The 14,715-nt window shown below is 43.0% G+C and overlaps 1 protein-coding gene across 2 annotated transcripts in view; it reads left to right on the forward strand.

Moving 5' to 3' along the window:
• NEXMIF (neurite extension and migration factor) overlaps positions 1 to 14,715 on the forward strand; it is a 412,598-nt gene that overhangs the window by 382,726 nt on the left and 15,157 nt on the right. For both annotated transcript variants that reach the window (XM_060692038.2, XM_034435116.3), the window contains exon 4: positions 13,076 to 13,188. In XM_060692038.2, the coding sequence (XP_060548021.2) occupies positions 13,113 to 13,188 (76 nt within the window). In that variant the 5' untranslated portion in view covers positions 13,076 to 13,112. The remainder of the gene's footprint in view (positions 1 to 13,075; positions 13,189 to 14,715) is intronic.

The following is a 14,715-nucleotide window of genomic DNA, read 5'->3' on the forward strand; positions in this document are numbered from 1 at the left end:
ATGTTTCTTAGTGCATTATGTGAACTCAGCTTGATTGCAGATAAACTGTAGACTTTTGCCAAGCTACCCAATGCCCTTTGGCATGGTTTGTGCCTGATGCTTTTTTGCACACACTTTTACATCACTTCTTAGCGCATTGGCTCAACTCAGTGCTGAAGTTGCCTCTGTGTTTCAAAGTGGGTCATCATTTTGTGCATTGCACAAAATCGGTCCCATCACGACAAACTCCCAGTTGTGGGGTTGTTTAATTTTGCATGGCTTGCTGCTCCTTCCTGGCTGCAGATGTGCGAATATCACTCTTGTTGCATTGGAGATCAAAAGCATCAGGGGGGGGAGGAAGGGGAGGGTGTCCAAAAGTGGCCACAATAATATAATCCAAGGCCCCACCTCTTTTTCTATCCATTGCACACGTGAGACATTTAGGAAGGGGCAGGGGTCCAGATGCCGTCACTCAAGAAGCAGCCCTGTTGAATAGCCATAATCCGAGCCAACCTCTCTTGTTTTTGGGCAGTGATCAAATCATTGCCAAACCAGTTTTGTTTATCTTATGGGGCTGGGAAAAGATTTCTCTGCAATCCTTTAAACAGAAGCCTCTCATTTGGTAGCAGGAAAAATCAACAGTTTTGGCCTCTCCTCACCAGCTGCCGTGCATTGTTGGGTTTAAAAAAAAACAAAACAAACTGGTCACATTGATCTTTGGCTGGAAATGGTTTCCTATTCTGCCATCTGGTTTTATGGGAAACAAAAGAAAAATGTCCATGTGGCAAGCCATCATTTAAAACAGAGGCTTGAGGTGAATTTTTTTTTTCTTTTCGTCCTTTGTCTGTTTGTACAACTTTCAACTTTCCAAGGTTGAAAATCAGAATTTTAGGACCTTGAAAGGGGTGCTGTCCAGGGTACCACTATGGTAACGATGTCCTTGCAATAGAAAACCTGCCCTTTTTATGCGCATTGCTTCATCTTGGCCTCCATCTTGACCCACTGGGGGCCACCAACTCCAGTCTGGTGCCCAAAATGCAGAGGCTAAAGCCTCTGGTGTTATACAAGGGACTAGTCACCCTCTTCTTTTAACAGAATAACAGGTTTATTGTTTTCACAGTCAGGAAATTTCTCCTTAGTTCTAGGTTGGTTTTCTCCTTCATTAAGGTGTTAGTTATCACCTTTAAAGCACTCCATGGCTTAGGACCTGGGTACCTACGAGACCGTCTTTTGCCACCAATAGCCTCCCACCGACCAGTTCGTTCTCACAGGGAGGGACTACTCAGGGTACCGTCAGTCAAATTATGTTGACTGGCGACTCCCAGGGGGAGGGCCTTCTCTGTGGGGGCTCCAACCCTTTGGAATGAACTGCCCCCGGAGATACGGAATATCCCTGATCTCCGTGCTTTCCGCCGTGCCCTCAAGACCCTGATGTTCCAACAGGCGGGGCTAAACATACGAACATGTGAATGATTTTTTAAATGTTATCTAATTCTGGGTTTTATTTAATTGACCAAACTAAGTAATAATTTTAATTAGCAATTTTATGATGTTTGTGTGTCTATATTTTTCTTGACTGTACACTGCCTTGAGTCCTACGGGAGAAAGGCGGTATAGAAATATAATAAATAAATAAATAAATAAATAAATAAATAAATAAATAAATAAATTAGCTTCCATCCATTGTTTCTTGTTCTGCCTTCAGGTGCTTTGGGTAATAGCTTGACTCCCTCTTCTTTCTGTCAGCCTTTCAAATATTAGAACACTGCTATCATGTCTCCCCTAATCCTTCTTTTCCTCACTCATATTATTCCTACTTGAATCAGTTGATTTCAATTTAACATAACTGATATGCAATCCATATCCATTCCAATTTTAGTACCGTATATTCTTTGTATATATTTGTGTTTCCTTTTCCTTTCCTTTATACTTTTTCACTTTTCCTGTTCTCTTCTTACTCTTTATCATTTCTTTTGAGTGTTAGTTTCTTATGCATCTGCTTTGTAATAAAATTATTTGAAACAAAAGTTTATTATAAGTTTATAAAATACAAATAGAAATGAAAGTTTCAAAAGTTAAAGAAGAAAGAAGAGAGGTGCAGGAAGAAGTAAAAAATAGTAATGACTCCAGACCTTTTTTCAGTACAGTAGAATGTAAAAAAAAACTTACCTCAACCTTTTGCTAAATATTTCTAAATATTTCAAGCCGTTTCTAAGTCATTCTAGTCTTCAAGAAATCAAAGAAAAGAGCAACAAAGATGATTAGGGGGCTGGAGACTAAGATATATGAAGAAAGGTTACAGGAATGGGGTATGTCTAGTTCATTGAAGCATAGGGACGCGGTGGCTCAGTTGCCAAGATGCTGAGCTTGTCATTCAAAAGGTCAGCAGTTCAGTGGTTCGAATCCCTAGTGCTAGGTAACGGGGTTAAGCTCCCGTTACTTGTCCCAGCTTCTGCCAACCTAGCAGTTCGAAAGCACATAAAAAATGCAAGTAGAAAAATAGGGACCACCTTTGGTGGGAAGGTAACAGCGTTCCATGCGCCTTTGGCGTTTAGTCATGCCAGCCACATGACCACAGAGACATCTTTGGACAGTGCTGGCTCTTCGGCTTTGAAACAGAGATGAGCATGCCCCCTAGAGTTGGGAACGACTAGCACATCTGTGCGAGGGAAACCTTTACCTTTACCTAGTTCATTGAAAAGAAGGACTGGGGTGACATGCTGGCAGTTTTCCAATTTTTGAGGAGCTGTCACAGAGAAGAGGGGGTCAAGCTATTCTCCAAAGCACCAGAGGACAGAACAAGAAACAATGGATGGAAACTAATCAAGGAGAGAAGCAACCTGGAATTGAGGAGAAACTTCCTAACAGTGAGGACAATTAACCAGTGAAATCGCTTGTCTGAAATGGTATAATGGTTCCCTCTTAAGGCTTCCCTGGACCCAGCAGAATTAAAGAACGTTCGTCCAGTCTCCAACCTACCCTTTGTGGGAAAAGTTGTAGAGAAAGTGGTGGCACTTCAGCTCCTGCGGTCATTGGATGAATTGGATTATCTGGACCCTTTTCAGTCTGGTTTCAGGCCTGGCTACAGCACGGAAACTGCCTTCGTCACGCTGATGGATGATTTCTGGCGAGCCCGAGATGGGGGTCATTCCTCTATCTTGGTGCTACTTGACCTCTCAGTGGCTTTCGATACCATTGACCATGGTATCCTTCTGGGACGACTAAGGGAGTTGGGAGCGGGTGGCACCGTGTTGCGGTGGTTCTCCTCTTATCTCTCTGGTCGGTCACAGTCGGTGTTGCTAGGAGGACAGAGGTCGACCCCAAATCCCCTCATCTGCGGGGTGCCTTAGGGCTCGGTCCTCTCTCTCCTCCTATTTAACATCTACATGAAACTGCTGGGTGAAATCATCCGACGACAGGGGGTGGGATATCAGCAATTCGCAGATGATACCCAGCTGTAAATCTCCACTCCTCGTCAGTTCAGTGAAGCGGTGGATCCATCTAACCTAAAAGGAAAACCTTTGGTTTCAGTTTTATATTTATTTTACGAATTTTCTGAATTAAGTTTAAAAAGCTGATCCCATTTTTTTTTTTGCTTGGTCACAAGTCCACCACTAATGACCAGTGCATTTATAGGAGGGAAGTGCCCCAACCAATCAACAAATGCACCCAAGAATTCGAAAGTGTAATGTTTTAAATACTACTTTTTGCCTTTAATCTCAAAGATGGAAGAATTTGCAGTCTTCAATTTAACTGAGATCTATGAAACCACTCACTTGTATAGTAATATAGTAATTTTGAGCCCCCCCAATGCATTCTGAAAGAAGAAAAAATTAAAGATAAACAGAAAACTACAAAACACAACTGTTAATGAAAAAACTCATCCTTTCTTCTCTCTGTAACTTCCATTTTCACCTTCCCCAAGGGGTGTTACTGTGTAAAAATGTTGGCTTGACACGAACAAGAAGACTTTCAGATATTTACACAGTTACATTAATTCCTTTCTAATAGTGAATTAACAATAAGGGAATTTAATAGAAAATTGCTATTCCACTTCATTCTGACCCAAAGGACTCAAAACAGGTGGAATTTTCTTTTTTTCCACAAGCCAAAGCATTCCTGAGACCCCCAAAAGTAGGAGAAAGAGAGTTTCTCCTTCCACCATTAAGGCTGTATTTTGTGTGAAGAAAAAAAGATTTCTTTGCGGCCTTTGCCTCTGTCCTTGAATCTTTTAATTGAGTAAAGGAAGATAAAAATGCAAGTCTCAAAAAAAAAAAACCCCACTTGAGAAGATCAAGGATCTGCTTGGATTTTTGCTAAATCCCTTGATGTTCCTAAATTCAGAATAAGAGAGCCTGTGAAGTTGGCCTTTGAACAAGAGGAGGTGAGGTAGAGAAAATGGGATGAAGAGGGAGAGGGGGGGAGAGGGGGAGAGAGAGATGCTCTACCACTTCATTTGGTGAGAAAGCTCAATTTAAAAAGTTAACATTACCTGATCCTCACCAAAGAGCAGTCTACCTCTTCACCCAATCTGGAATGTTTCTTCCTAGTTGCAAAGAAGAAAGGAGACCTTTAAAAAACTTTGATTTTCTTAAAGAAATCAGACAATTCTTAAAGAAACTGTCTGGTTTGATACAGCAACCAAATAGGACAGGTACAGACTTCAATGCATAGTTAGGACTGCAAAAAAAAAACAATTGCAAACAGCCTGCCTTCCATGGAGGACCTGTATATTGCAAGCATCAGAAAGTGGGCGGAGCAAATATCTACAGACCCCTCACATCAGTGGTGGGTTCCTCCCGGTTCGGTCCGGTTCGGCCGAGCCGGTAGTGGTGACGATATGATGTCACTGAACCGGTTCTCCCTCCCCGCCTTCCCCCCCCACAGGTCGTAAGTGTGAGGACCTTCCAGAAATGACTTTGACCAGCTAACCACGCCCACCTAGTCACATGACCTCCAAGCCACACCCACAAAATAAGCCACGCTCACAGAACCAGTAGTAAAAAAATTTAGAACCCACCCCTAGCCTCACATCCATAAACTGTCTCAACTCCTCCCCTTGAGACATTGCTATAGGGCGTTGCATGCCAAAGCAACTAGACAGAGGGGCAGTTTTTCCCACCAGCCATCATTCTGTTCAACATCTACTTCCCACAATACTGTGTTATGTCTAAGGATATTAATACATATGTAGTAGGGCTGCCTTGCTATTATCCATCTCATCTTTCTTATTACCTTCTCCTATTGGTGTCTTATGATTGATCTCTTTATTCTTTGTATCTTATGATTTATGATGATTTATTATTTATACCTTTGTTGTTTGTACGCACATTGAGAGTTTATATACTGGAGATAAATGCCTTGTGTTTTCAATCACACTTGGCCAATAACAAATATTCTATTCTATTCGATTTTCCACCATTCCTCCTTTACTGCAGGAATCAACTGCTGGGAGTAGTTTGCCATCTTTTGTCATTTAAGGTGTATTTCAGAGCCTTCTTCTTCCCATCAGCTTCCAGTGGTCTCCAGGACTTTTGTGCCAGTGTGTTGGCTTGAATCTGTGCCCCCCCCCCACATCTTCTGCCTTTCTCAGATAGCATCAAGTTTTAACCTCCTTGGGAAGCCCAAGATTATTTCCCTGGTGAAATTCTCACCAGTTTTGGCCAAAGGCCGATTTGTTTTGGCACCTCCCTTGGTTGAAATGTGGTGCTCCGTCTTCCTCCATATGGAACCTCAGACCATCTCAAATTTACAATAAAGACTTTTTCCAGACAGTGATTTTGCCTTCCTGCGAGTCATTCTCCTCTGCCAAAAAAAGACGATTTTCTTATCGCTCAAATCCGTGACATTTTGCTGCTGGGGAACATTTTCTGTAGCGAGCGCAGTCGGGGCTTATCCAGCCGATCTTTCCTCAATCTGGTTTCCTGCAGATGGAAGGTCTGCAGTGCTCCACTCTGAGGCATTCTGGCTGGGGATTATGGGGGATGAAGTCCAACAGACCCAAAAGGCACCATCTTGGAGAAACAACAAATTTGCTGTCTGCAGATAGAAAAATAGGTTTGTTTTTTTTTAGAACATTAAATGTTGTTTTCTTTTGAAGAAAAATAGGCACTATAGTGCATAGGGCAGTGGATGCCTTTGTAAATCAGCAATGGAAAAGTTTGGAATATTTGAATTTTAAATAGAGGGAGGCAACAAGTCCGTTATCTCTGGTTTGGGGTTTGTTGGATCAGGAGGGACTTACAACCCTTGCAGCATCCCTAGGGATCCCTAGGGTCATGCGATCAGAATTCGGACACATGACAACTAGCATGTATTTACAATGGTTGCAGCATCCCAGCAACATGGGAATGCCGTTTGCAACCTTCCAACAACCAAACTCAATGGGGGAAGCCAGATTCACTTAACAACCCTGGTGAAAAAGGTTATAAAATCAGGTGCAACTCACTTAATAACTGCTTTGCTTAGCAGCAGGAATTCTGGCCCTATAAATTGAGGACTCCCTATATGGTGGTTAGAGTTAGAAAGGTAATCTAGGCCAGGAGAGACCCAGATTCAGAGTCCACCTCAACCTGGGGAAGCCTCTCTCAGCCCAGCCTCCATTGCGGTGGGGAGGGAGAAGGGAGGAATCCGGGGTCCTCAGAGAAAGGTGGGGTAAAGCAGGGGTCTCCAACCTTGGCCACTTTAAGACTTGTGGACTTCACCTCCCAGAATTCCCCAGCTGGCTGGAGTTGAAGTCCACAAGTCTTAAATTGGCCAAGGTTGGAGACCCCTGGGATAAAGCCGCCAGGAGAGACACTTTGAAGCTTCCGTCTCCTCTTTGATTGGTCTTCCGATATAATCCGGAATTCTAAACCACGGGCAGTTTCCCTTCTACAGGTAGCCCTCAACTTACAACCAGAGTTCAGCCCAAAATTTATGTTCCTAAGCAAGACATTCGTTGAGTCTTGCCCCATTTTACAACCTTTCTTTCCACAGCTGTTAAGTGAATCACTGCAGTTATTAAGTTAGTCAGACGGTTGTTAAGGGAATCTTTGCTTGTCAGAAGTTCGCAAAAGGTAATTCACGTGACCCCGGGATACTGCGACCGTCATAAATACGAGTCAGTTGCCAAGCGTCTGAATATTGATCACATAAAAGAGCCTTGATAGTACAGTGGTTTAATCCACCCTGTTATTAACACCAGCTGCCTGCAATTTCTGCTGGTTCGAATCTCTCCAAGGCTCAAGGTTGACTCAGCCTTCCATCCTTTCTAAGGTAGGTGAAATGAGGACCCAGTTTGTGGGGGCAATAAGCTGACTTTGTATAAATATACAAAAGAATGAAGGCTATTGCTGAGCACATTGTAAGCCGCCCTGAGTCTCCAGAGAAGGGCGGCATATAAATTAAAGCAAAAAAAACAAAAAAAAACAAAAAAAAACCATGGCCATCAGGATGCTACAACGGTCATAAGTGTGAAAAATGGTTATAAGTCACTGTTTTCAGTGCCATTGTAACTTTGAATGGTCAGTAAGCGATCTGTTGTAAGTTGAGGACTGCCTGTATTTTATTATTGCTGAAATGAGGGTGGATGGATTTCATTTTTTGTTCATGGTTGGTTCGGCGGTTGCCTTAAGTGAATAAAACCGTGATGAATTAACTAATGTCAGATGTGGCCCATTGATCGATCTATTATCTCCCCTCCCTGCACTGGAGCCAATGCCAGCCCCCCTCCCCTCCTCCTCAGCCTCACCGCCCCCTCCTTACACAGTATTTACTCGCGCCTTGGGCAGAACAAGAATCTTTCTCATGAAACAATTAGAGGCCATCAATATTCAAAAGCGAAGTCCTGCAGCGCAGCCTGATTTATGACTTCCCCTAGACCAGTGTTTCTCAACCTTAGTAGCTTGAAGATGGGTGGACTTCAATTCCCAGAATCCCCCAGCCAGCAGCGCTGGCTGGGGGATTCTGGGAGTTGAAGTCCACCCATCTTCAAGCTTCCAAGGTTGAGAAACACTGCCCTAGACTCACCCTGGCGCCTGTAACGTCTGCTGCTTTCTACTCCCCGGATGCAAATGCCTGGCTCTCATCCAGACTGGCAAGGGGGAAAAATAACCTTCACCTGAAAAATCTGAACACAGGTAGTCCTCGGCCTATGGCCACAATTGAGCCCAATATTTCCATTGCTAAGTGACTTAACCTTTGTTAAGTGAATTTTGCCCCATTTTACAACCTTTCTTGCCACAGCTGTTAAGTGAACCATGGCAATTGTTATGTAGGAACATGGTTTGTTAAGTGAATCTGGCTTTTCCCCATTGACTTTGCTTGTCAGAAGGTCGCAAAAGGGGATCACGTGACCCCAGGACACTGCGACCATCCTAAATATGAACCAGTTGCCAAGCGTCCGACTTTTGATCACGTGACCATGGGGATGTTGCGATGGTCGTAAGTGTGAAAATGGTCCTAAGCTGTAACTTTGAATGTTTATTAAATGAAGTGTTGGAAGTCAAGGACTACCTGTAATCTTATTTTATGGCCACGATCAAAACTGCACCCATAATGGCGCAATTGATGCAGGTTAAAAATCAGATGGAGCTGATTGGATCCCATCATCATGACATCATCTTGGTCCTCCTGCTTGCACGGCTTCTGCAAGATCCCCCTGGTGGTTCTCTCCATGATACAGCATTTTGCAGTACAGGTAGTCCTCAACTTACGACACAACTTGAGCCTGTTTCTGTTGCTAAATGTGACATTTGTTAGGTCAGTTTTGCCCCGTTTTGCGTCCTTTCTTAAAACCTCAGGATCCCAACTCTGAAATGTTCTTCTGAATGTCCCAAGTGGTTGGCAGTTGCCCAAGGCCACCTGGTGGCTCTCAGGTGGAACTGCGTGTCCCGGGCTCAGATGCGTTTAATGGTCAACATGGCGGACCAAAGAGCTGCCTTCCTCTGCTCTCCATTCTCCCGTCCACTTGTGTCCGAATTCTAGCCTTAAAAACCCTCCACCTCCAATTCCCTGTGAAAAATTGCAGCATGTTTTTGAGATTTTTCAGAGGAGAAATGCTTCCAAAGGCGATGGGATTTGTCTCCTGCTTCTCTTGGCTGGGCTTTCACCGTGGCTGAAGATGGGCGAGGAGCCATGTCAAGACAGACACCAAGTTGGGTAGGAGAGAAGATTAGGAGATTTGGCAATTTCAGCCAAATGTCGTGGATAAATTTATTCAAGCCTTGGGGAAAAGGAAGGCTCCAGTCACAAGAGGGGTGATTATTCAGGAGGCAACCAACCTAATTCCCTGTGACTTTGAGAAGAAGTCTCGGTACTTTGGGATGACATTTTCTGGCATCTTTTGCCCTCTTACCAACTAAAAGTCTTCCTGGCACAAAACTTTGCCAGCCAAATCATCATTTGCAGTTAGACTAAAGTCAATTTATTTTAAAGAGGCAATTAAATGATAGGTCTTTATATCTAATGATGACACCTTCAGCTAATTGGGCAAATTGCTAATGTGTACATTTGTGCACCCAGCCGGAGGAGAATTGAAGAAAAGGGAGGGAGGGAAAGGAAGCGAGGGGGGGAGGAGATGGATGGGGGAATGAAAGAGGGAGGGAGGGAGGGAGGGAAGGATGGAAGGAAGGAAAGAAGGAGGGAGGGAAGGGAAGCGAGGGAGGGAGGAAGGAGATGGGTGGGGGAAGGAAAGAGGGAGGGAGGAAGAGAAGGAAGGAGGGAGGGAAGAGAAGGGAAGGGAAGGGAAGGGAGGGAGGAGATTGATGGAGGAAGAAAAGAGGGAGGGAAGGAGGGAGAGAAGAAAGGGAGGGAGGGAGAGAAGGGAGGGAGGGAGGGAAATCCGTCCTCCTGGCAGACATGCCAGGTAGGTTACACATAAAGGAAAATGCAATTCACCATGTGCCTAGCAAAAATGAGCGGGGATTGGCATCTGTGAAGCAGAACTGAACTTCCATCTGTTTGGCTGTGGGTGGGCACAGAGGGAATAGCACCTCCCCTTCCTCCAAAGAGGAAACTTGCAAGACTTGAATTATTTAAAGTTTTATGCACACTGTCTTGGCTGTGAGGTTGATCTGGGAAACTGAAGGCCCTTTGCACGCTCAAAGGATATATATGGTACTGCAGGAATCCTCTAACTGCCGGTCAAACAATCCAGCTGGTCCTTGTGTGCAGCTCAGCATGAACACACACTGTAGGTACTCATGATGTGAGCCTAAGCCATTTATTTACAAGGGTCTCCGTATGGTCTACTGTTCTGACTTTAATTCTCCTTTTGGAAATTAGGCAGCCTTGACTGTGGTTGTATTGTTGCATATTGTTGCATTTCTCGTTTCTTTGAAATGGGCAGATCACAACAATAACTTTCTCAGGATGGATCATACATATGCAGATAGTCCTCAACTTATGACTGATCACTTAGCAACTGTTCAAAGTTACAACAGATCCCCAAAAAGGGACTTACAAGCCGGATGTTAAATTCTGACATCCAGGGGCTCCCTCCCTGGTTCATGTGAACCCATCTCAGACTCGGCTGTTAAGATGGCTGAGATCAGGACAAAGAGGGTCTCCCTCGTCTTCTCAGTTCAGGGATGGCTTCTGCCCCCCACACCTCTCCTAACCTCTGGAGTTGGCCAGAAAGTCCCTTCACAAGTGAAGCAAGGGCAGAACAGCAGGGTGACCTTAACAATAATAATCAGATTTTGGAGTTGGGGAGAGCAAGGATAAATGAACATAGAATAACAGAGTTGGAAAGGACCTTGGAGGTCTTCTAGTCCAACCTTCTGCTTGCGCAAGAGACCCCATGCCATTCCAGAAAAATGGCTGTCCAGTCTCTTCTCAAAAACCTCCACTGATGAAGCACCTACAAAAGGCAAGTCGGTCCACTGATTAATTATTCTCATTGTCGGGAAATTTCTACATAGTTCTAGGTTGGTTCTCTCCTTGATTAGTTTCCATCCATTGGTTAATGACCTTTTAGGCATCATGACATCATTGTGCAAACAATGCGAATCCACATCTTTGCTTCCTTTTCACGGCAACTCTAATCCCAGTTTTTCCTCAAGCTTTCAGTTTCTCTTTTGCAGATGAAAATGTGGTTTTTCTTAGTGATCAGGCAGATGTTCTCATCTGCCACCGAGAAAGGAAAAGGAATTGTGAGTGGATCTGGGTGTCTCTGGGTGTGTGTATGTTTCTTTTGTTGTATGTGATCATGTTCTTCTTTTTCTTTTTTCTTTTACATCTAATTAGCATCAATGCTTTTTTTTTAAATAAAAAAAAATAAAAAAAAACAGATCTGGTTTTGTTGTGACCTCTCTTGGATTGATGAGGAAAAATACAGTGCAAGTGATTTGAAATTAATTAAGGCATTCAATAAGGCACTGTATATGCACATTCACATGGCTTCTTCTCATCTCTGATGTAGACTGTGAGTCTACATAGAATCATAGGGATAGAAGGGACCTTGGAGGTCTTCTAATCCAACTCCCTGCCCAAGGCAGGAGTCCTTATTCCATGCTGGGCAAAGGGATGTTCAATCTTTTCTTGAAGACCTCCACTGTTGGAGCACCCACAACTCTGGAAGGCAAGCTCTTCCATTAATTAATCATTCTCACTGTCAGAAAATTCCAGATTTAATGTGCTTCCATTCATTGCTTCTTGTCCTGCCCTCAGGTGCTTTGGAGAATAAGTTGACCCCCCTCTTCTCTGTGTCAGTCCCTCAAATAACAGAAGACAGCTATCATGTCACCCCTGGTTCTTCTCTTCAATAGCCGCTAGACATACCTAGTTCCCTTAACTATTCATTAGACTGTTTAGCCTACAGCTCCATAATCATCTGTGTTGTTGTTCCATTTTATACTCTTTCGAGGGCATCTTTTTTGTATTGTAATGACCAGGGATTATATTACATTATATTATATTGCCAGAACTAGAGGCAATATATAAATTGTATATATTTGTGTAACATGTACAGGTAGTCCTTGACTTACATCAATTCATTTAGTGACCGTTCAAATTTACAATGGCACTGAAAAAAATGATTTATGATGGTTTTTCACAGTTACAGTTGTATCATCCCCATGATCATGTGATCAAAATTCAGACACTTGGCATCTGGTCCCTTTTGGGCTGAGTTTGGAACAAATGGCTTTTGTATTCCTTCTTTTAGACCTCTACAATTGGCCACATGTAGTTGCTACAAACCAAACCAATTTCAATCCAGCATTCAAAACTACAGATTCCAATTCAAGAGCAAATGATGGCTTGCAGTGAAAGTGTATGACACGTACCAAGAAGTGAGCTTATATGTAGGAACACAAAAAGAAAGGCAGGTCAGAGAAGAAGGAACGTGTGAGTTTAGGGATGACCTGCAAGCTAGTTTTTGGCTCTCCTATCACAACCATGGCTTCATATTAATTGTAGCCTGATGTGAAGGACCCCAAATACAAATTAGGTCACTCGAACTGGGTTTAGACAAAACCATAATGGTGTGCAAACCCAGCACAGGCTGTGAATGTTATATAAACTTACCCAGCTGATCTATGTTCTGTACTGTACCTAGAGGACACTTAAAAACAAACAAACCATATATTCCTGTGACTTCATTACTGTACTTCCACAAAAATGAAGAGACGATTCAAAGTCAAGATAACTAAATTAGTATGCAGGGAGACTATTTTTAGCATTGAGTCATAGCCGTATGCTGATTGCAAATTTGATTATAGAACATCTTGATGAAGTTGCTCTCCAGGGTTTTGGAGGTGGGTCAAGGCAGGGCAACAGGAGGGCAGTTCACAATTTCAAGATCACTCTTGTGAAGCCCAATCTGTGTGTTCTGGTGAAACGGTGGATTGTTGGAAATTCCTGCTGGAAAAGACCTTAGCGCACTAGGCAGAATTAAGTGTCCTTCAAAAGGATCTGTTCAGGTTCTTTGTACAGTGGAAGTGCTCTTTGCTTTTGACTTGATGAGAAGACCCAGTCCATGTCAAGACTGGCCAGTTGTGGTCCTTTTTTGTTTCTCTGCTCTACCTGAACTGTGTATTTCCTTTCCCCCACAGGACTGTCGGTTAATTTGAGGGATTCTAATGTCTGCAATTATGTTTTTACAAATGTGCAGAGTGGCCAGTTGAGCAGAGCATGGAGTGAACAACTTGATGGATGACCAACAAGATAAGGAATGTGCCTCGGAAGACCAAGAAACAATCTTGATTAATGGGGTGAAAGAGGATGGTAAGGATAGGAATCTGATTGTAGCAAGGGATCTGCCAACTCCTTCCTCTGCTTTCTGTGCCCAAAGACCAATCCTAAATGGGGCAGGGTTTTTCTGCCATTTCCAAAGATTGTTGGTTGGGATAAGGATAAGAATTCAGAAGTTTCTTTTTTAGCGATTTAATATTTCTGAGAGTCCAAAATTCTTCACGTGCCTTCTGTCATCCTGCAACACTTCTAACATAATTTGGCAATGGCAAACACCAGCATCCTAACTGACTTCATCAGAAGCCCCTAATTAGTAAAAATTGATATAAATTGATATATTTTCAAAGAAGCCAGAAACTTGCAAAATCATCCAAATCCTGGGCAATTTCAGTGAGAAATTCGAACTCACACATCAGAATTGAAATCATGTAAAACCGTGTTTCTCAACCTTGGAGACTTTAAGAGAGGTGGGCTTCAACTCCCAGAATTCCCCAGCCAGCATGATGAGTTTAAGTCCACAGGTTTTAAAGCAGGCTGACTGGGGGATCCTGGGAGCTGAAATCCTCTCATTCAATAATACTAAAATTGACAAACACTGATTAAGATTTTGGAATCTCATGAGATTTCAAATGACAATGATGACCGTCATTATCTAAAATTGCAGAAGCGATACTTGTTACGAGATGACTAAGATAGTCCCGGAGGTGAACATTATTTCCCCCATATTACAATGGAGGGATATCTTTTCCCTTCCTCAAGACTTCCTCTTAGCAGTGGCAGTTTAATAGGCTCCATAAAGCTCAGAGAGCACCAAGGACCCCTCAGGCCCCATAAAGGTTTGGGGGTTGTCCCTTATATCTACATTTTCATAACTGGCAGGATTTAAATGCAAAGCAATTGAAAGCTAATTCTTTGTGTCACACTTGGCCAATAAAGTATATTCCCATTCCTATATTCATATTCCTAATTGGCTACTTTACAAAAAAGAACATGTGATTTCTACATTCTGGATATGTTGTCCAAACTTGTTAATAGGAAACATTAATCCCCCTCTCAGATTTGTTTCCTTTTATGTTATTTAGCTGAGGCCAGTGATTTGGTGGGATTAATTTTGGCTCAAGAAGTAGGGCTTGTAGTGAATTTTCCTCACTTTTCTTGCTGATGTGCCTTGACTAGCTGGCGTCATTGGTATCTTCCATTTCCTCCATGATAGCATTGATTTCAAAAGGAAAATAACTAGTTTTGGATAGCTTTGCACTTCTCCTCCAAGCCAATTTATAAGTGATGAGTGCTGGAGATCCCAGGGAAGGAAGATCAAAATAGTCAAGATGTTGTCCATGACTGCACAAAACCTGCCCCTTCTTTATATATCACGAATGAAGGTGAATATACCTTCGTCCCAAGATAATGTTGCAGAATCCAATCTGGGTCAGTCACCAGGACTAGAGTGGTAAATCAGGACTCCTGTTGACTGATGAGGGGACCAAATTCATTGGTAGCCTCGCATTGTAATAAACAAGGACATACATTCAATTTTGCTGCTACGAAGATTGTTGGACA

The sequence above is a fragment of the Pantherophis guttatus genome, chromosome 12, assembly GCF_059756535.1.
Source record: "Pantherophis guttatus breed Tessera chromosome 12, ASM5975653v1, whole genome shotgun sequence".
Classification (NCBI taxonomy): Eukaryota; Metazoa; Chordata; class Lepidosauria; order Squamata; family Colubridae; genus Pantherophis; species Pantherophis guttatus.